We start from the raw sequence: 25,535 nt of genomic DNA on the forward strand, positions 1-25,535 counted from the left end.
GCCTGCTCCAAAGTATTTTAAAAAAATCTCCAGACAGACGGCGTAGCAGAGAGTCAGCACGCTGCTGCGTGACAAGCGTAACGGGAAGCCAAAGAATCAAATGGACGCTCATGGAGGGAAGGGGGGGGGCTGAGGACGCAAGCTATCCCACAGTTCCCGCTGTGTCCGAAAATCATTTGCATTCTTGGCTGAGCTCCAAATGCTTCTAGGGTCAAACACAGGGTCCGCGGTGGTTTAGGGCATAGCTCGTCAATGTACAGCCACCCCCCACCCCCAGAAGGAAAAGGGAAAGAAATCGTCTCTTGACTCTTGTAAATGTCACCCTATGTGTACTGAATGCTGCTGGTAGACGCGATGCTGCGGCACGCTACGGTAGCATCCTCGCCCCCTCTCCCCCACCTCATGGGTGACTGATGGTGCAAAACGACTGGTACCCGTCCTCATCATCAGCCTTGCGGTAGATGATGTAGTGCAATAGGACTGCTACCTGTCCTCATCATCAGCCCATAAGTAGACGGCCTGCTAACCGTCTTCATCATAGCAACAGGGGGCTGAGCTCCATCAGCCCCCGCCCTTCATGTGTAAAGAAAAGATTCTGTAATGTCTGGACTATCATAGCAGCTGGAGGCTGCCTTACCCTCATTTCATTTCCCTAACAAGTCACTGTTTCTTATTCCTGCATTCCTTATTACTTCAGCATACAAATGGGGGGACACTACAACGGTAGCCCAGGAAGGCTGGAGGAGGAGGGAAGCCACAGGTAGGGTTGTTGCAGGGGCACCCCCTGTGAATGGCACGCAGCTCGTCATTCCTGTGGGATCTGACACAGAGCAGCTGTGCTCTGTAGTTCTCTGATACACTAAAACCCTAGTACAGTTGCCCCATATTCTAGGCGGGACTGTTTCTATTTTTAGATACCATAAAGGAGGGATTGACTCGGGGAGTCATTCCCAGTTTTGTCTTTTGCGCCCCCGGCCGATCTCGGCCAGGGGCACCTATGACAGCAGCAGAAGGTGTAGTGCAATAGGACAGCTACCCGTCATCACCTTGCCAATTTACACTGGCATGGTTGATGGTGCAATATGGCTGATAACCATCTCTGCTGTCATGCAAAAGCAAATGAATGCTGCTGTGTAGCGCTGCTGAATCGCCTCTGTCCGTGGCATCTAGTACACATACGGTGACAGTGACAAAAGGCAAAACAGGCTCCATGGTTGCCACGCTATGGCGTATGCCAGGGCAATCCAGGGAAAACGGGCTCGAAATGATTGTCTGGCATTGCTTTCCCGGAGGAAGGAATGACTGACTACATTTACCCAGAACCACCCGCAACAATGAAATTTGCACCATCACGCACTGGGATCTCAACCCAGAAGTGCAAGGGTCGGGGGACACTGCGATGGGGTAGAACAGGGGCAGAGTTTATGCTTTCCGGATTGCCTGCTGCAGGAGTGCGGACGAGATAGGTGCTGTGCATGGTGTTGTTCACAGACACAGACTAGACTGTGTTCATTGTTCGCAGAAATGTATCTTTGCAAGGAATTCACTCCCTCTTTCCCATCACACAGCTTCGACTGTCTCCAGACCTGCCACAGCATCCCCCTCACAGAGGCTGGCAAAGATTAGGTGGCGAAAGAGAAAGACACGGGACGAGATGATCGCTGAAGTTATGGGGTGCTCCCGAGCCGAGGCGGACCAGCAGAGCCAGTGGAGGGAGACCCTCTCTCAGCAGCAGCGCTCACACAGCGAACGGGAGGAGAGGTGGCGTAAGGAAGACAAGCAGGCGACTCAAACGCTGCTTGGACTAATGAGGGAGCAAACGGACACACTCCGGCGCCTTGTGGATGTTCTGCAGGACCACAGCCAGGAGGACAGAGCCCCCCCGCAGTGTATCTGCAACCGCCCTCCCCCGCCACAAAGTCCCATACCTCCCGTCACCCAAAGTAACCAGAAGGAGTGGCGCCAGGGGCCGTGAAAACTGTCACTGCACCCCAGCAGAGTGCTCAAGTACCCAAAAGCTCTCATACCGTAATTTTTGAGAATTCCTTCCCTTCCTGACTCACCCTAGCCCCAATCCCAGTTTCATCCCCTGACTGTCTGGTTAATTATTAAAAATACTTTGCTGTTAATTACTGTTTCTGTCATGCTTTTTTACACAACGCTGCGTTTGAAGGGGTGGGTGGGGAAGGGGTAGGGTATTGCATAGGACAGTCACCTTTAGCAGGGTACAGAGACGGGGGCAGGATCAGCAGCAGGTCACACACACAGTGCAGTCAGTAGGCACCCTGGTCAGTATGGGAGGTGGTTTGCAGGTTCTGTGTGGGTGGGGGGGTACGTGACTTTGTAGCGGGGGAGGGGGGTTACAGATCTCATGCAACGGTCCCTGTCCTGGACCACAGAGCCACGCAGCAGAGGAATCTGTATCCGTCCTCCCCCGCCACAAGGCCACATAGCCCCCGCACACAGAGTCCCAAAAAGGAGGGATGGCAGGCTCCGTTGAAACAACCAGTCCGGCACTGCAGACCGCTCTGGGAGCAGGAGCCTGTCATTCCTCGAGTTTACAGGCGGTCTTTACATCACCGCACACCCTACCCAGCACAGTCTGCGTCCCAGTTTCAACCCTTTAATGCAAAGTCATCAATAAAGAAACCTTTGTAAAGTTACAGTGGAACATGTATTTTATTTTTAAACGTGTGTTGGAAGTGGGGGCAGCGGGGTGGACGGGGTATGTAACTGCAGATGCTGGTCAACAGTAACTCAGTAAAGAAACAGGGGCAGGTTCAGCTTCTCTGTAAAGAAACTGAACAGTCACAGGTCACGCTGCTCGCTGGTACTTGAAGAGTTCCTTGTCGCTGTGCAAGGTGCCTGCATAGGGCTTCACGAGGCAGGGCATTAGCGGGTAGGCTGGGTCCCCGAGGATCACTATAGGCATCTGCACATCCCCAAGAGTTATTTTGTGGTCCGGGAAGAAACTACCTTCCTGCAGGCGTCTAAACAGAGCAGAGTTCCTGAAAACACGCGCATCATGAACTTTGCCTGGCCACCCGACGTTGATGTTGGTAAAACGTCCCCCATGGTCCACCAGTGCTCGCAGCACCATTGAAAAGTAGCCCGATTTCTCAGCAGCTGACTGTGGAAGAGGTGGACGATAAGGTGCGAGGAGTTGACAACGGCCATAAGTGCAGCGATGATCGCAGCGGGCTCCATGCTCGCAGTGCTGTGGCGTCCGCGCTGTCACTGACCAGAAAAGTGCGCTAACAGATTTCCCGCCGGCGCTTTCAGGGAGGGAGGGCGTGATTGACGGTTCAATGATGACAGTTACCCAAAACCACCCTCGACACATTTTTTACCCCAGCAGGCATTGGGGGGAAATCCCAGAATTCCAATGGGCAGCGGGGAGTGCGGGAACTGTGGGATAGCTTCCCACAGTGCACCGCTTCCAAATTCGACGCTGGCCCCGTTACTGTGGACTCACACAGTCGAATTAGTGTTTTTAGTGTGGATACACAATTCGACTTCGTAAGGTCGATTCCACAAATTCGACTTAAGTTGATTCGAAATAGTCTTGTAGTGTAGACATACTCTTAAGCTTATATGCTACAGGTACTGTACCAGAATAGAGTAAGCCTGAGCAGGCAGGGTCGAACAGCACTTCCAAGCTGGCACCCTCATATGTCACAGGTTCAGCATGTCCCTATCCCCACTTTCACGTCACAATTGTTCTGGTAGTAACACTCTAGATGGGTCCCGTCTACTTCTGATGACCCTCACGGAGTCTCACTCTCTCCATATACACCCCTGCATTTTCAAGGTCACTTGGGGGTTCCTCTATGGGACCATCAGCGGCATCTTCTACATCAGATGCTATTTGAGAGTCAGACTCTGAGGGGCTTCCGTGAGAGTCATCAGGAGTCACCCTGGACTCATCTAGAGAGCCTTCTGGGGAATTTTCTAAATCAGACTCTGCGTGAGAGTCACCACCACCCACAGGTCGGATTCCACCTCCCCATTTTCAGATGAGCCAGTTTGAGAGCCTCCAGTAGGGGGCATCTTTTTGTTTTGTTTTTTCCTCATTACCTCTTCAGTCTTTTAAAAAAAATTTACAGCGACCCTGGCCTGGAACTTTTTGGCAGCCATCTGTTTATCCCCCAAGCACTGTCCCTCCTTTTCTTTACACCTGAGCGGATGTACCCTTGAGGGTGCCCCTTGTACCCAGGCCCATTTCCACGAATAGTCATGCCTGCTCAGAGCCACCCTTTGGAAAAATTGAAGTATTTTCAAAAAGTCACCCGCCAGAGCTTTTGCATTTTTGATGTAGTTTCCAGCCCTCTTTTCTTTTAGAACCCCTGAGGAACAGAGTCCATCAGTTTTCTGAATGAGGCATCATACTTTTCCCAAATACTAGAATATGGGGGAGCTGTCATGAGCTTATGGTGTTGGGAGAATGGTTTGTCAGTCCTTTTTATTCACAACCCCTAGAGCACGTGCTCCGGGTTTGTGAATGTGGGCGTTTTCGCTCACAGTTTTCTCAGGACTTGGTGTGGTGGTGGCCGCTGAGGAACAGGAGCTGTGTTTGCCTGGTTGGTTTTTACCAGAGTCTTTTGTTTTGTCCTTGGGTTTGACAAAAATGAGGATTGAACTGTCCTGATACTTCATCTGCACTCTTGTGCTGTTTTGTGCTGGCGTTGCTAAAGGTCTCAAAGCAGATTCCTGGTTCTTTGGCGGTTCTGGTGCAGGTGTCCCTGTAGCTCCGACTACAGCATCATTAGGAGAGCTGCACTTGCCTGATTAGGGGGAAAAAAACATTTTCCAAAACTTAATTTTACCATCTTTCTCACCCACACCTATGTATTTACTTAAAATACACAACCTCATAAAATAACCAAACCAATAAGCAAAATATATTTAGTGGGCTTCATCCATCCATCAGTCATTGATGCTGGTGAGTTTTCCTTTGCCGCTGTCTCTTTCCTTTTTCTTTTGAGCTTGTGGAGCAGACAAGATTATTATTATAAAACACATGAAACGGTCTTGTAAACTTAAAAAATAAAATACTCATTAGAGTGTTTTTCTATTTAAAAAGGCACAGCTTTAAAACAAAATAATCGATTTCAGGCTGTACAACGAACAGCTTTTGAGTTTATTTCTACCACTTAAAAAAAACAACAACCCACAAACATTTTTAAAAACACATCTCATTTTGCAGAATAAAAACCAAACTGTTGTAAAACCAACTTTTAAAAAAACATTTTGCATAGAAACCCGTAAGTTTTAAACATGCATACCAAGAGTTTGCAGCCATAAAACCCCAGCAGTTTACAACCAAGAGTTTGCAACAAAATACTTTTCAATAAAGCCAATTGCAGAAAGTTACATTCTACCGGAGGACAAAGGATTGCTGGCACATGGTTGTTCTGTTTCCCCCCATGTGTGTTTGGGCCTTTAGGTAAAGAATAAGCAAAAATTTTAGTTAGTATTATTCCCCGTCTACATCAAACCCCTATAAACAAACAACCCATTTTAAAAACACATCACATTTTGCAGATTAAAAAACCCTGTTGGCTTGTTTTGTTTCAAACTAACACTTGGCAACCATGTAGGTTTTTTTTTAAACGTATATCTATGTTTTGCACAGACCCCTATCTCACACACACAAAAAGCAGCAGCTTTTAACAAACCCAATCAACAGTTTGCAACCAAATACTTTAAAAAAAACACACCTATGTCTTGCACAGACCCCTATCTCTCTATCTCTCACACACACACATGCTCAAACAGTAGCTTTAAACACACCCAACCAACAGTTTGCAACTTTTAAAAAACCCACCCTTATCTCAAGCTTAGGCCCCTGCATCACTAACAATTTGAACATTAAAGCCAACTAGGGTGACCAGACAGCAAATATAAAAAATTGGGACGGGGGTGGGGGGTAATAGGAGCCTATATAAGAAAAAACCAAACTACTTTTAAAAACCAACTTTTAAAAACACATTTTGCACAGAAACCCCTATTCGTTTGAAACACTCCATACCATCAGTTTGCAGCCATAAAACCCCAGCAGTTTAAAACCAACAGTTTGCAACAAAATACTTTTCAATAAACTCACATGCCTTTAAAAGCCAAGTGCAGAAAGTTACCTTCTACCAGAGGATAAAGGGTTGCTGGCACATGGTTGTTCTGTTTCCCCCCATGTGTGTTTGAGCCTTTAGGTTAAAGAAGGAGCAAAAATGTTAGTTAGTATTACCCCCAAATCCCTATGCAACCTGTGTAATATCTGAAGTTTTGGGTTTTTTAAATTTAACAGTATTAAGCACACAATAGTTAAAAATGGTTTTTATCTGGGCCTGGTGGTGAAATGCAGCTTAAAGTTACTGGTTCCATGCTAAACAGATCACACTGCAATAAACATAGGTACCATTGTTTAGTAAAGGACAGCATGGCCAAAGATTGACATTATATAATATATATTTTCAGAGTTAAAAACAGGGAGCATACCTCCTCTCGCAGTCCAGCAGCAATTCAAGAGAGTTTTGTGACGTTGTTCAGTCAATATGGTTTTATAAAAATGTAATAATAAGTTAATATAATGTAACTGAGATATGCTTCATGCAAAAGGTCTCTTGGTAAGGTATCATTACAAAGCTTATAATCTACTGAGTGTAATCATCCTATTTGTATAAATGTACCACTCTTGTATCTGAAACTAGAATATGAAATATAACTCTGAGGGCCTATTGTAATTATGTAAAGTGTGGGCCATTAATGGTGGTTTGGAATCTTGATGACTCCCATTAACAAGGACCATTGTCTGGAAATGGTCGTGTTTTACCTGTAAGTCTTCCTATATACCTGTGATGGTGAAGGAGTTCATGTTTCCTCTTAGCCTTTCCACGATTTCTTAAACATGCGTTCTTGGTAAGAGATGGCCTCTTCTGCCTGGCGCTGGGACTTATGGGGCGATAGTGCTGCACTCTGATGGCAGAGATCAGTGGGAGGAGTTGTTAGAGGGGTCACACGACCCAGTTTCGGATGGGTCACCTTGCCCTGGAGCTCCCCTGATAGGTCAAATCTCTCGGGGCAGTCCCATGGGTGCAAAACACCTCCTGATTGGTAGAAGGCAGTGGGAAGAGTTCTTAGAGGGGTCAAATGACACAGCTTGCTTCCGGTCAAGTGTCTGGCTTGACCCCGGAAGTAATATCCCCAGTGATGGGACTTTTGGTGACAGCTGGGCGGGGCTTAAGGGGTCAAGGGGCGAGGTTGACATTTGATTGATGGTGGGGCCCTTATACTATGCTGTCCAGGGCATCTGGGTCCTATAGAAAGGCATTGTTGAGCTATTGAGAGATTTTCAGAAAAGAAACAAGTATAAGTTCCCATTGCTTGTTTTTAGCTTTACACAACCCCGGTTCCTAACCCCATTACACACACACAAATCCTCTAACGTTACTTCTAAATTGGTAATTTACCTGAGCGACGTCTTTTCCGTTCACCTTTTCTGCTGGTGACTCCCCCGAGCTGCGAGATATTCTCAAATCTATCAATATGCACCACAGGCACTTGCAAGCGCAAGCCCATTTGTCTGTGTATCCTTCAGATGTGCACAAGCTGATAAAAACCCATGCAAATACCGTAATGATCTGATTTTGAAAAAAGCTCAACACCCGGCAGTAGTTATTTAAGTATTACTCTAAAAAATACTATCAGCGTTGCATGTCACACATACACCCTATTTTATTCCAAGCCAACATCTTCCCTATGAAGGAATACTGGACTCCCAAGGCCAATCATAAGAACGGCCATACTGCATCAGACCAAAGGTCCGACTAGCCCAGTATCCTGTCCTCTGACAGTGGCCAATGCCAGGTGCCCCAGAGGGAATGAACAGAACAGGTAAATCAAGTTGTCCATCCCCTGTTGCCCATTCCCAGCTTCTCCCCCCCCCCCCGCCCCAAAACCAAGATATACACAGGAGGAAGGAAAGTGCCGAGGAGCAACTTTCTTGTAACACTGAACGGGGAATTTATTAAAACAAGGAAAACAGCATTATTCCTACTCTGTCCCTCAGTCTGTTTAACTGCAGAGCTTCTGCTTAGACCTTCCCGTCTGGCTCCCTGCTTCAGATTTAAAGGAACAGTAAGTACAGATATCCTCAAGGAAAAGTTTCTCCTTGTATGTTTTGCATTTTTTCTGCTTATTCCCTCTAGTTTTAGTCCCTTCATCACATCTTGGTTTTCCTGATGGGCGGATGAGCAGGGTGTTTCCTCCCATTTGGCCTGTCCACTGCCCCCAGGATGTTTACAAAGTGTATGTCGGTGGTGGCGGCCTACCTCAGGCATGGTGGGGTCCAGATCTTCTCCTATCTGGACGACTGGCTGGTCAAGGGCAGCTCTCGGTCGCAGGTGCGGGATCATGTGGCGCTCCTTCTGTCCACGTGTGCCACTCTGGGCCTGTCGGTAAATGACACCAAGTCCACGTTAGTCCTGGTGCAATGCATAGAGTTTATCAGGGCGCTCCTGGACACCACGTTGGCCAGAGCCTCCCTCCCACCGGACAGGTTTGAGACCCTAAAAGGGCTCATCGACATGATCACAAGGTTTCCAGTGACAACAGCCAAAGTGTGTCTCCAGCTCTTGGGTCACATGTCAGCGTGCACATATGTGGTCCATCATGCAAGACTCAGGATGAGGCCCCTCCAGCTATGGTGGGCCTTGGCGTTCTCCCAGGCCAGAGACAGGGTGGATACACTGGTGGTCCTCCCCAGGGAACATGCTCCAAGGAGTCCTATTCAGAGGCAGGCCCCTGTGGACCTGGGCTGGGGAGCCCATGTGGGGAATGTTCAGACCCAAGGTCTGTGGTCTTTACAAGACCTGGCCCTCCACATAAACTTCAAGGAGCTCAGGGTAGTCCGGCTGGTGTGCATGGCATTCCACTCGCACCTGGAGGGCTGGGTGTCAGGGTTCTCCTGGACAACACGGCCTCGATGTTTTACATAAACAGGAAAGGCAGGGTCTGATCCTCTGCCCTCTGCCAGGAAGCCCTCAGGCTGTGGGACTTCTTTATAGCCCATGACATTTGCTTACAGGCTACCACCTACCACCTGGAACTTGCGGGTGGCTTGCTTGAGTAGGGACTTCTCTCAGCACGAGTGGTCTCTTTACCCAGAGGTGGTGCACAGACCTTTCCGAGAGTGGGAAATTCCCCAGGTGGACCTGTTTGCGACTTGTCAGAACTGTTGCTGTCCTCGGGGGGGGCTGGAACGGGGCGCTATCTCCAATGCCTTCCTCCTGTCCTGGTCGGGCCAGTTCCTCTATGCCTTCCCCCCATTCCCACTGATAGGCAAGTCCTGGAAAAGATAAAGACAGACAGGGCCTGGGTCCTCCTGGTTGCCCCGGCGTGGCCCAGGCAGCATTGGTATGGGACCCTCACGAGCCTGGTGGTCGCCCTGCTGTGGCCGTTGCCGTCCCGCCCGGACCTGCTCTCCCAGGATCAGGGCCACCTCTTCAACCCCAACCTAGCGGCACTCCACTTCACAGCGTAGCTGCTCAATGGTTAGGCCGGGAGGAAAGGGCATGCTCGGAAGGAGTTCAACGCATCCTCTTGGAAAGCAGGCGACCCTCCATGCACCGAGCCTACTTGGCAAAGTGGTCTCGGTTTTCCTGAGGGGCAGATGAGCAGGGCATTTCCCTCGTAGCTTCCCTGATCCAGCTAATTTTGGACTATCTCCTTCACCTTAGAGCCCAGGGCCTGGCGCCCTCGTCCATCAAGGTGCACTTGGCAGCCATATTGGCCTTCTACTCGCCAGTGCAGGGCCCCACGGTGTTTTCCCATGCCATGACTGGCCGATTCTTTAAGGAATTGGATCGTCCCTTCCCGTACATTCAGACCTTAGTCCGCCAGCGGGACCTGAACGTAGTGCTTGCTCGCCTTGCGGCCCCCCCATTTGAGCCGCTAGCTACATGCTCCTGGTCGCACCTCTCATGGAAGGTAGCCTTCATGGTGGTGATCACGTCGGCTAGGCATGTCTCGGAATTTGGGGCCTTCACCTCCGAGCCCCCATACACGGTATTCCATAAGGATAAGGTCCAGCTCCGTCCACATCCTTCGTTCCACCTGAAGGTGGTTTCTGCCTACCACATGGGTCAGGACATTTTCCTGCTGGTCCTCTGCCCCAAGCCCTATGCGTCCAGTGAGGAGAGCCGTCTCCACATGCTGGATGTGAGACAGACTTTGGCTTTTTACTTGGAGTGGACTAAGCCATTCAGGAAGTCCTTGCAGCTGTTCATCGCCTTGGCCAAGTGCATGAAAGATCAGCTGATCTCCACTCAGCGGCTCTCCAATTGGATCACCTCGTGCATCCATACCTGCTATGACCTGGCGGGAATCGCCACACCATCAATTGTGAGGGCACAACTTGACTAGGGCTCAGGCCTCGTCGGCTTCCTTTTTGGCCCATGTCCTTATTCAGGACATTTGTAGGGCTGCCACGTGGTCTTCAGTTCACACTTTCACCTCGCATTATGCGATCATCTCCCAAACCAGGGAGGACACTGGGTTTGGCAGGGCTGTGCTCCATTCCAGAAATTTGTGAACTCCTACCCACCTCCAACAGATATAGCTTGGAATCACCTATTGTGGAATACACATGAGCAATCACTTGAAGAAGAAAAGACAGTTACCTTTTCCATAACTGGTGTTCTTTGAGATGTGTTGCTCATGTCCAGTCTACATCCCGCCCACCTTCCACTCTGTTGGAGTTGTCTGGCAAGAAAGAACTGAGGGTGGGGGCAGCGCGCAGCACCCCTTATTCTACGCCATGGAGGCGTCACTCCAGGGGTCGCTAGGGGTGCTTCCATATGGGTACTGCTAGGGGAAAACTTCCGACACCGGTGCACATGGCGAGCATGCACACCTATTGTGGAATAGACATGAGCAACACATCTCAAAGAACACCAGTTATGGAAAAGGTAACTGTCTTTTCTGTTTTTGCCAGTAGGTTGGCAGCCAGAGAGCTGTTTAGAAGTCTGAAAAAAAGCAGCATAAGTGAAAGTAATTAAATTTTACCACTGTTGACTACTATAAAGGATGTGTTTAATGTCCCTATATGAGGCATACTAGGTTGGCTCTATTGTAACAGTAAACATTGGATTCAGGTGACTGTAATAAATTTGGCAACCATGACCTATCTCAGGTGACTAGGAAACAAAATCATCTTGCTGGTTCAAGATTCACTAGTGCAGTGGTTTTCAACCTTTTTTCATTTGCGGACCCCTACAAAATTTCAAATGGAGATGCAGACCCCTTTGGAAATCTAGGACATACAGGTCGAAAACCACTGTTCTATGGTAAAGACAACTTTTTGTGGATCCCTTAGACATAGTCTGAGGACCCCCAGGGGTCCATGGACAACTGGTTGAATATCACTGCACTAGTGTAACAATTTGGTGACACACAAGAGGGCTTGCAAGTGACTGAACTTTATTTCCTGGCTCCACTCACTTGACTTAGGTCAGATTGCAAAATTCATGCCCCTGTCATCTGACAGGTTAATAACCCCCAGCTCCAAAAACCATAACCTTCTTTTGGCTGGAAAGGAGTGGAACAAAGTATATACTTCATGGGATTGTGTTATTTGGACAGCATCCACTCACCTATGGACGTTCTCGGTGATTTTTCCCCCCTGGCCCTTGTAGGTAAAATGGCTCTGACAATGACAGCTCTTAATGTACTCCCCCAATATGCAGGAAGCTTTCACTATGAGTGCTTCCACAGCAGCCCGGCAGATACATCTGAGCTGTTTTTATGTGTATGCTGCCAGACAGGGCCGGCTTTAGGAAGTGCGGGGCACAATTCAAACAGTTTTGACGGGGCCCCGGCAGGGAAGACAAAAAAAAAACATGTAAAAAAACACGTGAGGCTTGTACTCACCGGACGGTGCTCCGATTCTTTGGTGGCACTTCGGCGGTGGCTCCTTCACTTGCTCCAGGTCTTTGGCGGCACTGAAGGACCCGCTGCCGAAGACCCAGAGCAAGCGAAAGACCCACCGCCGAAGTGCTGCCGAAGACCCGGCGTGCCGCCAGGTGAGTAAAAATTAAAAAGGCACCTCTAGCCGAGGAAGAGATTCTCACTGGGCGCGGGGCCTTCTTAGGCGTGGGGCCCAATTCGGGGGAATTGGTCTAAAGCCGGTCCTGCTGCCAGACAAGTAACTTGGTCTGAATTTTCAGGGGAAGTGATGTGGAAAGGGGGCAGGGATAATACAAGGGGAGAAAAAAGTTCAGGAGAACCTGGCCTCTTATCCTTACAGGGACTGTGCCCATACTTAGCATCTTTGTGGGGCTAAGATAGATTTGAAAAAAAATGAAATTTCGTCAAGAGAACTTTGTAGACATGAATAGCTCTTATCTCTAGAAATCTTAGTAGTTGCTTGCCACGATTTTCAGAAGTGGGTGGCTAGTGATTATGGATGCCTAACCTGACACGTCTTGATGAGTTCTGATTTTTAGAAAGTGCCGAGCACCAGGGATTTCCCTACACCCTCCCTGAATTCCCCCCCCCCGCCCAGTTTTGTGAACTAGTTGCATGCAGTGTTGCCAATTTAGTGATTGTTTGGAAATTTGAATTGAAACATTTAATACACACTTTAAAAGCATATAAAGTGTATGATAAAATACACTGAAAAAGTATAATAGATTTGAAAAGTATGAACATAGACTAGCTTCCTTATACAGCTGTTGTTTTTTATGACTATGTCGGTGTGTTCATTTCGGTGATGTTGGCCAACCTATTAATTTCAAATGATGATTTGTAAGCAAAGTCTCAATGAGCTCTCTCTGACAGCTAGTGATGAGCTGGGGGGGGAAAGGTTTCAGGCCCAGATTGTATTTACATTCACACCTAATCTACTTAGGTATCCAGCAAACAGAGCTGTGTTGCCCGAGTGATAGATTTTGGCTGGGGTTGGGTTACAAATCACTTGAATGCGGGGGGAGGAGGGAGAAGCGGGTAATGAAATGTTGTTCTTATAGTATGAGTAAAGGGCAGTAGAACTGTACTGAGCTTGTGCTGATTGAGGGCATCAAGAGAGAGGGTGGGGACAGGTGTTTAGTGTGATGGTCTGCCTGAGTCACAAGTACTATTTGACCTGCCCCTCTCCACTGTTTAAAGACAGAGCTAATTAGGTTCAGAGATGACTATTGCCATTCTCTCTCTTGTAAGTCTACTGTTGAAACCACTTGGGTCATTAAACAATGCCATCCAGGCATCTGCTACAATAGTAGATCTTTGTCCAGCAATAGAAGCTACATTTGGATCAATTAAAGAGCTATCCATTGAAAAAGTACTGGAAGAAGCAAAGACTTCAGTCCAGAAGTTGACTAATGAAGGAATTTATATTGAATCCTTAAGTGAAGAGGACAAGTGTTTGTTAAGACAACTGAAAAAGTACAGAGACTTGATTCTTAAAAATCTACAACAGCGACTTCTAGATTCTACTCAACCTCGACATAGCTTTTACAGATCCCTGTCCTATAAAACACCGACAGTTGAATGAAGTGAGGCACTACCAGCAATGGGGCTGCCATCATGTGCTCAGGACAGAATAGAGAATTTGAACACAGAGTGGAGTATCATATGACGAATGAATGAAGATTTGACTTCAACTTCTTTTTTATCATCACTAGTGGCTCGACCTCATCTTTATGCTATGTCTCCTGGGATGAAAGAAGTAGGATTTCATCTCTTGCTATTCCCAGTCACAACCGCTACAGTTGAGCGTTCTTTTTCATCACTGAATAGAATTTTGTGTCCTGAAAGAAGTCACTTTCTGCCTGATCATGTGAATGAACTAATGAGCATATCAATTGAAGGAATGGAAGTACTGGACACACGAGAAGCCCCCAAAGGTGAACGCATTGCATTCAAGAAGTACATTAACAGAGTTGTGCAAAATTATAACAAGAAACCAAGAAGGATGTAGAAGTAGTGCTTCATAGAATGCTTGAGTAGCCAACTTTAATTTGTGTGATGATTTAAAAACATGAATTAAATCTAATAAAATGGTCATGAAACATTTTTCAGTTTTTACTGTGGTGCCATACAGCCCACCTTCACCCTCATGGTCTCACCCCTCATCGGCCCGAACTGCTCCCCTTCCCCCAATTTCAATTCTGGGGAAAACACTGCTGAGCACCAATGCGCTAAACGAATCAGATTCTTTCCAGGTATCTCAGATTGGGTCCTCAGAAAATGGAGGCACCAAAAAATAACTACTCACTTGAAAACCTTGGCTGTTGCCTGACTCAGCAGTGTTTTAACACTTCCTAGACTTGTTAACAGCCACATAAAGCTGTTAAGCTCCCAAAAAGAGTAAGTTTGTTTCTTTCAGATTTTATCCCCTATCATCAAAATTGTATTTGGACTATACACTCTACACCCCGAATGGACTCAGATAGCTATTTTCAGAGACGGGGAGTTAGATTTCATAGTGGGCAGGCACACCCTTGCTATCTCCTGTGTGCGCACTGGAGTGCATATCTAGCACTGATGCACAAAAGTATCTTCAAGGGACTGCAGAGATGTGAACTATGACTATGTTCTGGTTTTGTCTGTCCCTTCCAGATAGGAAGGCTCAGGACCTGCACTATTACAGGGCAGATCATACTGATTGGGTAATATGAGACAGGGAATGGGTTCAGGAAACCTAAAAAGGCTTTTTAATAATAGTTATTGGAGCACAGGGGAGGTGTTTATAAACCTGTCACTTAACGAAGTCTTATCCATCCATCTATTACAAAAGGATATATTAATACTGAGAAGGCTGTTGGATTTTAAGGTTTCTTTTAAACCACAGAATTTAAAATTAAGAAGCTATAGCTATTGTATAACAGCAACAGGCTGCAGCAGGTGTACTTTCCTGAAGGATAAAGGCCTTCTACTTCACAATATACCCAAGAAACGTATTGCCCTGTAATGCACACCACAATAAGGTGTGCTACTTAACACTTGCAAAAGAGTTAGAAGCTTGGCACTCAAACTGCTGTGAATTTATAAGCTTGCCATAATTATGTAAAATTAAACAATAACGAATACAAAATATACAGTTAATGGGGTTATTCTCCTGCATAGACTCAAGGACAGGAAAGTGGCAATTGCTGATGCTGTTCTTATGCAATTGCTCTTTTCAGTGGGTGGAGAAAAAGAATGCCCCGCCTCTCCCTTCCACCCATAGCTTCCCTTCGGTTATAAATGGGAGAAATCTAACCTCTGCCAGTGAGAGGGTTGAGAGCCTGCCTTCCACTGGAAGGGACCTGTTCCATCTTGGTGAGATCCCAGAGGGGAAGGTGTGTGGCAGAATGAGTGACGAACCAAAGCCCTTTGTCGGAATCATCTGGGCTCCCTTTTCAAAAGGACAGGTAGAGTGTCTCCAATTTTTCTAAAATGTGCTTATAAATGCTTGTGTTTAGGGGGTTTTAGACTGGAAATTATGAAGCCACTACTGTCTGTGACCTTTGTTCCTTGTTTCTCTTGGTCTCATTCTCTTTATTAGAAAGGGGGGCATAAAGAATATCGAGTAAGCTACACGTCTAGCACAGGTTTCCACAGCTCTGGATGAGAAGGCACTTTCACCCATGTCAGTCCCAAAGGCAACACTTAGCTTTGTTTTGTTCTTAGTGCAAATGTTATATTTCAAAAATGTTCAGTTAAATTCTGTTTGGTTTGAGAAACTGAAGCACAAGAGAACTTTCTCTCTCCCCACACCAGCTTTGTAGATCTCAAACCTCCCTTATTAATATTGCACACTTGTCATGAACAGAGCCTTCATTCATGGATGAAGGCTGGCCTTGTAAATATGAGCAAAAAGTCTAACCATAATTACACTGTAATTGTTAGCAATTTACAGTCTTTATATATGTAATATGGGAGTTCTCCTAATCTTAATGACATCTTGCAGGGGGGAGTTCCGGATATACACCTGCCCGAGCACACACTGAAATCAGTGCAATCAAGCTTATTTCAATAATTAGGCATGAGGTTCATGGCAGCGACATAGGAAATAAATACACAAGTAAAGAGAGCATACTGGTATGGAAATATTAGCTCAGTAACTTTTGTGATGCAATAATATTCAAAAAACAAATACAAAGAATAAAAAGCTGGTTGGAAAATGTTTTTCTGCAGGAAAAAATGTTTTCAGAAGAAAATTAAAAACTGAAATATTTCAGTTCTGAAGTTTTGCCACTGTGTCTCATGTGAGTTGTAATTCAGGTGTATCTTGCTCCTGTTCTCCTCTACAAGCCAGGCTCCCTGGTCAGATTCCATCTCTCATAATGTATCACAGTCTCTCCTCAGTGGGGCTGTAGGGGTGGGAGGGTGAGGCAGCATGGGAATCATGTGGCCATGGTGCATCATGAAAGATGAAGTCCAGCTGGGGGCCTGGCCCACAGATGAGAATAGCAGCACAAGGCACCAGAGCAGCACTTCACAAGTGAAATGTCTTGGTAGTCAGTTTTCTGGGGGGAAAAAGCAGATAATTTTAACAAATAAATTGTTTAGTCTAAAATGCAATTTTCCATTGAAAATCAGGTTTGATGGAAATTTTCAATCAGCCCTAGTCTGTTTAGAAATTCCTACCTCAATCAGCTTTAAGTATTGGTCCAGTGGCAAAGCTGACCACTGTCTAGGTGGTCTTCCTATATAAACAGTATGACTATATGACTAAACAGTGTTATATAGAAAACTAAATTTAAGTCACCTTATTTTCAGGGGTGCTGAGTACCTGCCCCTACAGCTAAAAATCAATGGCAGTTTTAGGTGTTCAGCACTTTTAAAAATTAGGTCCTCTTTTGCAAGGCTTTCCTTCAGATAAACTTACTACATCACTCCCAAGCTGAGCTTTTCCTTAGGAAAAACCCTGCCCTCTTCAGTCTGCTGTAAGGGCATGGTCTTCAGTCCCTTTTTATTCAGCTAGTAGCATTACCCTGTGCTGTAGCCCAGTTCAGCTTTGTCTCAGAAACAAAATTACACACACTGGAAAAGAAACAGATTCTCTTTCCAGCCTGGCATGTGCTTGCTCCTGTTACCAGCCCACTCTCTTTCTACACACTCCATTTCCAAACTGTAAAGTGCACCAGAGGGTGAGAGCATGACTTGTAGTTAGCTACATACACTAATTAAAGTAACATGCCCATTTATTCTTTTTGAGAGTTATTCCATTTCTGCAATCCATTCCTTAGAAAAAACTCACCCCAAGTATCACAAAAAATTATAATGTCTAGACTGATACAAACATGCAATACGTAACGTTCTGCTTTGGCTGGGCTGCTTGTACTCAGAGGTGTTAGCTGGACTTGCTTTTCTTTCACCCTCTCTCTTAATTAGCCTACAATATTGTGATGTGTAAACAGTTGCAGCCTCTGGGGTCCCAGGTCCTGGAATGAATGTGTATAATGTAGGGCCAGATTTTGAAAAAAGCTCAGCCTCCAATGTTCCAAGTGCTTTTGAAGATCTGGCTCCATCGGTGGGAGCTGATCACTTTCAGATGTGATCATATCTCAACCTCCCCTCCCCCCCCCCCCCCCAATAACAAGCAAGGAATTTAAAGTATGTGTGGAGTGGAATCTGTTAAGGAACATTGAGAATGAAATTCCTAACATTTGCACATGTGAATATCAAAGTTATACACTGCAACTGGGCCTGTGCGTGCTCCGCCCCTTTGAAAATCAGATGGGATTCAACATTTGTAAGTTATATACACCCTCTTGTTTCTGAGCATAAGTGAAGCCACTAACTGATGTGGTTAAAAAGAAACTTACTCTATGGGGGCAAGTTATTTCATATTTGCCTATTTTAGGGTTTCTTCCACCTTGAAAGGGGAAAAATTACATTTCTCTTCTAGCCCAGTTAGGTGGTACCAGTCATTGATGGAGAAAAGATATGAGAGTAGATAGAACACTAGTCTGATTCAGCATGGCTGTTACTCTTATGACATAATTTATTGGTATTAGAATATAGATATTTCATTTTAAATGTGTTTGTTTCAAAAACTCATTTTGGTGTTAGATAAAGCATCTCTTTCCATCGCGAAATAGTTTGTAGTAGAAAGATAAGAACAGACAGGAATAAACGATGAAGATGTTGTTTTGTATTTCTGGCGCTGGACTGGTAACTCAGGAGAATTGGATTCAGGTCATGCTCTGCACAGACTTCCTAAGTAACCTTAGGCAAGTCATTTAATTTTTCTGAGCCTCAGTTCCCTATCTGTAACATGGAAGTACTTTTTTTCTCCCACTTTTTGTTCTACTTAGATTGTAAACTCTTCAGGGCAAAGACTGTCTCTTACTATATATATGTACATATAATAGAAGGATGCAACAGTGTTATTAGGGCATTAACCTAGGATTTGGGAATCCTGGGTTCAAGCCCCTGCTCCACCATATACACCATAACTGTGTGACCTTGGGGAAATCACATGGATTCTCAGATTCCTCCTCTGTGAAATGGAGAAAATAGCACTTCTCCTCACAGGGTGTTGTGATAAGAACATTAAAGATTGTGAGGTGCTCACATACTGCATTAATGTGGACAATATAAGTAACTAATTTTAGCTGGGGCTTGTAGGTGCTACTGTAACTAAAATAATATATTTTATTAAGGTTACCTGGACTGATGTTCCATCACCTGAAAAATTAGAATAACGGGCTTGATGCTTGTAAACTACATTTCAAGGGCCTGGGGTCCTGGAATGTTCCGTTCTCATTTTCCACTGCCAATAACTGAGTCCTGCAAGTCTTGCTCATACAAGTAATTCTCATGTGCACACATGGTTTCATTGAAGTCAAGGGGATGGCTCTGATAAGTAGAGGTCATAAACATGAGTGGAGCCTTGCATGATGGTGTCCTGAATCTGGAGTGTCAAACTTCCGACTTATTTCTATAATAAAGGACTGAGAGGTGTTAGCCGGGAAATACTACAGAAAGGACATTGCTGAATCCAGGCACAGGGGAGCTATTTAAATCTGCCTGTTTTGTGCCTTTGAGGCCTCCGGCAGTCTCTCCTCCCTCATGCAGCTGTGCTGTGCACTTCAAAGACAGCTGTGCTGCTTTAAAATGTAGCTTGTACTTAAAGCACTTCTTTGGGACCAGTCAGTCAGTTCCCATTTCAACTTTTTAATTAAAAGTCAAAGGGTATGGCTACACTTACAAATCTGCAGCGCTGGTAGTTGCAGCGCTGGTCGTCCAGCTGTGCAGGGCCAGCGCTGGTGTGTGGCCACACTCACAGCTACCAGCGCTGGTGTGTGGCCACATTTGCAGTATTTGCAGCGCTGTTGGGAGTGATGCATTATGGGCAGCTATCCCAGCATTCAAGTGGCAGCAACGGTGCTTTTCAAAAGAGGGGGGTGAGGTGGGGCGTAGTGTGACAGGAAGCCGGGGGAGAGAGAGAGAGTGGATTTTTGGAGCCAACACTGTGTGTTAGCTTCCTGACTTGAAAAATCAGAACATGTTCCCGATCCCTTACCCTTAACTCTTAACTGCAAACAGCCTGCAGCCAACACGACTCCCTTTCTCCCCTCTGCCCCCGCTGTTTCAGTCAAGCAAACACTCACTCCCTGCCTGCCTCATTATCTCATTTGATTGTTCACAGATTGATCACAGCAAACAGGAGCTGTGTTTGTAGATAAACAGCTCCGGGATCAACGGAGCTCGGAGTTCACAACAAAACAAAGAGAGGCTGCATAACAAAACAAAGAGAGTAATTTATAAAAGCAGCAAAGAATCCTGTGGCACCTTATAGACTAACAGACGTTTTGCAGCATGAGCTTTCGTGGGTGAATACCCACTTCTTCGGATGCTTGCACCCACGAAAGCTCATGCTGCAAAACGTCTGTTAGTCTATAAGGTGCCACAGGATTCTTTGCTGCTTCTACAGAACCAGACTAACACGGCTACCCCTCTGATAATTTATAAAAGCATTCTGGGATACATCCTTATACCCTGGAGGCCAATCACAGCGCTGGTGTGTGGCCACACTTGATGACCAGCACTGCAGCACCAGCGCTGGAATCCTTATTCTCCATGCTGAGTGAGATGTACGGCCAGCGCTGCAGCCAGGGAGTTGCAGCGCTGGAAGTGCCCTGCAGGTGTGGCCACTTACTAATTGCAGCGCTTTCCAGCGCTGCAACTCGCCAGTGTAGCCATACCCAAACTCTAAAGCAGCCCAGCCACAGCTCTGCGCTGGAGCTTGGCTAGAAGAGAAATGTAATTCTCCACTCTGAAGCTGGGTTACTTCAGCGGAACAAGGAGAGAAACTGCAAAGGCTGCTGTGTCCCTCCTCCGGTCCAGCTGCCAAGTTTCTCAAGCAGTCGGCATCTGACAAACCTTTATCTATAGATCTGAAAAGGAGCCAATTTACCTTTAAAACAACTCAAGTCCCATTAACGTCAGTGTGAGCTACACATGTATCAGGCAGATAGACTGGGCACAATACAGCAGCTGCTCTCTATGGCAAAATGAGTTCATTTCCAGTCTCAGAGCTGGCGAATAATTATTTTTAATGATAAAGAAAATGATCATCTCCTTTTCAATGTAATAGGCAATAGAAGAAACTGTTACCCTTACAAAAGATATAACTGCTCTTGTGAACCTTGTAGTGAATGTTTGTTTCAGTATTGTAAACATTCCCTACATCCAGAACTGTTCTTTTTCTTGCATGTAACTAATGCCTTGTCTACACTACTGCTTAAGTCGATGAAAGTTACGTCGCTCAGGGTGTAAACCCCTCCCGCACGAGCAACGTAACTTACATCGACTTAACGCGGTGTCTACACCGAGCTATGTTGGTGGGATACGTTCTCCCATTGACGTAACTTCTGCCTCATGTTCAAGTGGATTAATTATGTCCATGGGAGAGCGCTCACCTATCGACTTATCGCATCCTCATCAGACCCACTAAATCGACGCTGCTGCATCAATCGCAGCAGCACCGATATAGCATGCTATGAAGACAAGCCCTTAGATAGAAGCTTTCAGTAATTTCATCTAGAACAAAACATATACAAGAGGACAATGATTTTTGCTTTCACTTGTTTGAAATGACCAGAGGTCATGCTTGAGAGTTCCTAGGCCAGGTTGGATGTGAAAAAGATCAATTTTGTTAGCTGATAGAACTGTTCAAACACAGAGAATGGCTGATGTTCCATTACCTGAAAAATTAGAATAAAGGGCGATTTTTTTTCTTCTTTCAAAATAGATTCTGCTTGATGCTTGTTAACTACTTTTCACGGGCCTGGGGTCCCTTAAGGTGCAGTTATGTGCACCCATGAATCTATTACAGCAATTTGTTTTCTGTGCCCTATTTCAACTACAGCCTCGATCCTGCACCTGGGTCTATGTGGGTGGACCCATGCAGAGCCTGATTCATTTCAGCACGGATCAGTTTGCAGGAGAGGGACCCAGATTTCTTTCCTGGAGAGATTTTTGCCTCCTGTACTTACATCAGAACAGAATAGGTGCTATACTTGTTTTTCTTCCAATCAAATTATTTTAGAGCAGCACATTTGCACAGAATGTGTTGTTTAATGTAAATTCTGCTCCAAAACAGGTTTTTCTATAACATAATTGCTCAGGTACATGATCTGCCTGACTTCTTATATTTCTTATTAATAGGCAAAGCCAGGAACGGAAGAAGGGCCGGAAGCGGTGAAGAAAGCTGGCCTGGTTGAGAAACTAAGAGATCAAGGTATTTTTCAAATGGAAAACACAAATTTAAATACAATTAACATTATCCATTATAAACACACCAACAAGTACCCAAGCAATGCTCTGGCATCTTTAATGAAAAAAAATGACGGAAACGTTTAAATAAAACCAAAACACTATGTTTGAAAATTTGCAGAAAATTGCAAAGTGCCTAAAAATCACAGAAGCTGTACAAGTTTTGTGCTCACAATTATTTGTCACCCGACAGGATTCCTTAAGTGTTTTGAGACATTTACCTTCTCCATGCAAATTGACCCAGAAGCCCCTATTCTACCCTGCCCCTCCCCTTGGCCAGGAAAAACATGTATTTATTTTAGATTTCTGGTGATGTCATCTTAGCAGATACTCACTTCCTAAGTCAAAAAGTAGATTCCCCTCCCCCCGCCACACAGTCGCTTACAGTATAACTTTATATTTTGTGAAGTCTAACCAAAGGAGGGCTAACTATATATCAAGCCTGGCCTTTCAAATGTGTGTGAATGAAAAAAACAGGCTTAGGCTGAAAATATGTTTCCCATCTCCACCCCTCCAAGCTCAAAACCACTGGAGAGATGTTCTTCAAACGCTTCTGGAGCGGAGGGAAGCTCCCTATGTCACAGCCCCAGTGGTGCTTGGGAGGCTTAGAACTCTGCAGAAGTAGCAGAACCCAACACTTGTTTAGCGTTGAATGAACTGCTGCCTCCCCATGTGACGGAGCGCTGCCTTGTACTTGTACACTGCTGCCTACCTGGTACTTATATAGCCCCCCTTGCCGTAGTATCTGAGTGCTCTACAGTCTTCGATGTATTTATTCTCACAGCACCCGGGAGGTAGAGAAGTGCTACTAGCCCCATTTTTCAGCAGGGGAACTTGGGCACAGACCAACAAAGTCACTTGCCTAAGGTTACACGGGCAGCCTGCAGCAGAGCAGGGAATTGAACCAGGGACTCTCAAAACTAGGACAACACCGTAACCAGGGCACCATTATTATTATTATTGGTATTCCTGCAGCACCTTGGAGTCCAGGACTCCATTGAGCTAGGTGCTCTACAACCACAGAACAAAACACCAATCCCTGCCCCCAAGAGCTCCCTTCCCTGTAAGCTAGCAGCTAGCTCCTTCCTCACCTGCCCTTGTTCACCATCTCCTAGCTACTCAGGAGGGTGAAAGTTTGCTCTCCTTCACATAGGCCTCTGGAAGCCATGCTAGTAATAGCAGCGTAAGCTCCAGCCTCCGGATTTTCAGAATGGTAACCTAGGCAAATGGGTGAGTTGGGTTAGAAGCTGCTCAATAAGGAGCTAAAGAAGAAAAGCAGAGTTATAGATTAAGATGCAAACAAAAAACACGTAAGCATAAAATAGCTTTGTAAATTACATGTGATTTTCTCCATATTACCTGCTACACAATAATGTTCAATTGTTTTGAACAGGAAATTTTAAATGAAAAATGTACTTCCTTGTGACCTTTACCTTTTTCCTTCCACTGTGCTAATGACAGGGTGTGATGTTAAAGATTATGGAGACTTGCACTTTGATGACATTCCCCATGACCACCCATATAAAAATGCGAAAAATCCCAGAACTGTTGGGTGTGCAAACAAGAAGCTAGCCAGCGCTGTGGAAGAAGTGAAGGAGGATGGAAGAACCTGTGTGGTAGTTGGCGGGGATCACAGGTCCTTTGTTATACTTGTCTGTATAAAAGCATGAGTGGCTTTCGGAGCTGCACAAACTACCCAAATGAAGAGCCAGTTCATTTTTAGCTAAGTCCTTTCAGTTCAGTTTCAAGACTAGCAGCTGTCTGTTAAATCTGATCAAAAGCCTTTCCCCATGCCAACACCCCTTTAAAAAGGTTGGTAGAAAAAATAATGAGCCATTGAAACAAGCCAAGGCTGTTTCCTATACAGCAGTGTTTGCATTTAAAAAAAATATATGAGGAACCCTCATTCCCGCAGAGGTTAACCTTGGAGTTTTATGTAGATTTGGGTCCTGATCCTGTAAACACTTATGCACATGCATAATTTTACGCAGTGCAAATAGTTCCAGTAAGGGAGGGGTGGGTAGTTAATGTGGTTGTTCACCAAAGTGACGATCCAGCAAAGCACTCAAGCATGAGCATCGCTTTAAAGAATGTAAATAGTGTTGGGATTCCCTCAGAGATCTCTCTTCATTCAGCTTCCCAAGAACTCCAAATTTTGTCACTCAGGTATTGTAATTTGGCATACAGCAATGCTGCGCTGAGTTGATCAGGGAATATCACAGCTCCAAAGTTATTCAGAAACTATTTCTCTTTGTACACATTCACACATCTCATTACATTTACTAGACACTGCATCACACACTTTAGGATCAGATTGGTTAATCTGTAGGAACCGATCCCAGTAACACATGCTCTAGCCACATGCTGTCCATTTTAGACTTCCTCTTTACCTCACTCTCTACACTCCTAATTTACTTTGTCCCTTGTTATCTAGTTCATAGTAAATAGTTCCCTGGGTGTTCTCCCTCTCATTTTAGCTAGCTCACTCATTGTCTTTTTAGCCTACTGACCTATCTCCTTATTTTATTTAGCACAAATGTCCTGTTTTCAGCCTGATGATTCATTTAAGTCCCTAATCCTATCTTCCAAAGAATGAGGCCTCCACACGGGTGTTAATTACTTCAGGCCAGGTCTCAACAACAAATAGGCTCATTTATTTCATTGGGACTATTCAAACTGTGCATCTTTAAGCACTTGTGTACTCCCAGCAAAGTGAAGAGGACAACTCACGTTCTACACATGCTTGAGTGCTTTGCTGGATCAGGGCCCAAATTACCATTCTGGACCAGGGCATGTGTGCAGTATGTGAACTCACTAGCCATGCTCCTGCCAATGTTCCAGTGTTTTGCCCTGTGCTTCTGGGAGATTGTTGATCCCGAGCTCAACTCCATAGTACGCAGGAAGCCAGCCACACCCTTTCCTTTTCTAGCCTTCCTGACTTCTCCCCACACAAAAGAAATATAGCATTTCCAGTGCACGAGGAGCCTTCTTGGCTGCATAGCAGGCTGCAGATTTTCATCCTCAGAGAATGTTTTGCAACAAATGCTTTTAGAAATAAGTTTAGCATGGTGCTGTGAGAAGGAAAATATGTTGTGTGATGTCCCATGTAATGCCTATGTTTACGCATAACTCTGTCTATTCAGCTTGGGAATTGGAAGCATATCTGGCCACGCAAAGACTGAACCTGATCTTGGTGTAATTTGGTTTGATGCCCACGCTGATATTAACACTCCAGTGACATCATTATCTGGGAACATGCATGGGCAGCCTGTGGCTTTCCTGCTAAAGGAACTGAAGGACGAGGTAATACAATTGCCATCACCTCTTTACATTGCAAGTATCTTGGAAACTCGTCCTAAACAGATGTGGGTTCTTGCTCATCCTCTGCTCCCCCTGATTACTACTGTAACATTTAGAATTAGTAAGGGAACCTGCCCATCTATTTCCTCATATTGGGACCCCTTCTCCCTCATGGATCACCCATGGCTCCTGTGGGCAAGAAGCCTGGCAGTCCCTGCCCTGAACCCTTAGGATCAGCAAAGGGCTTCAAAGCTCTGCCCCTGGTTGAGAGTCATGGTAAAGGAGGACCCCCAAGGACCCAGTGTCCTATGGCTCTGATTTGGGTGCAAGGTTTGATTTTCAGCCTGCTCTCAGTCCATCCAACCTTTCTACACTCACATTTTGGGCTTTTTAAGAAGTCAAACCTTATTCTCCCCATCCCACTCCACTTTGAAGAGGCGGCTGGTTGTTATGGGGGTAACGTAGTAAAA

General features: G+C 45.6%; 1 protein-coding gene and 1 long non-coding RNA gene across 3 annotated transcripts in view; one reads left to right on the forward strand and one right to left on the reverse strand.

The window, feature by feature from the left end:
* The window catches only part of ARG1 (arginase 1), an 84,797-nt gene that overhangs the window by 54,388 nt on the left and 4,874 nt on the right, over positions 1-25,535 (forward strand). The window contains exons 1-4 of one of the 2 annotated variants that reach the window (XM_045011996.1): positions 15,249-15,407; positions 21,658-21,730; positions 23,227-23,401; positions 24,909-25,068. In XM_045011996.1, coding sequence (XP_044867931.1) covers positions 15,348-15,407; positions 21,658-21,730; positions 23,227-23,401; positions 24,909-25,068 — 468 coding nt within the window. In that variant the 5' untranslated portion in view covers positions 15,249-15,347. Of the gene's footprint in view, positions 1-15,248; positions 15,408-21,657; positions 21,731-23,226; positions 23,402-24,908; positions 25,069-25,535 lie in introns of those variants that run through there. The other variant, XM_045011998.1, reaches the window with a different exon arrangement.
* On the reverse strand, positions 3,466-9,644 carry LOC123367651. The gene is made up of 5 exons (XR_006578582.1): positions 9,095-9,644; positions 8,328-8,447; positions 6,850-7,605; positions 6,138-6,203; positions 3,466-5,440 (listed from the first exon to the last, which is right to left on the reverse strand). It is a non-coding gene; the product is annotated as an uncharacterized LOC123367651 (long non-coding RNA).

Source organism: Mauremys mutica, chromosome 3, assembly GCF_020497125.1.
Source record: "Mauremys mutica isolate MM-2020 ecotype Southern chromosome 3, ASM2049712v1, whole genome shotgun sequence".
Taxonomy (NCBI): domain Eukaryota; kingdom Metazoa; phylum Chordata; order Testudines; family Geoemydidae; genus Mauremys; species Mauremys mutica.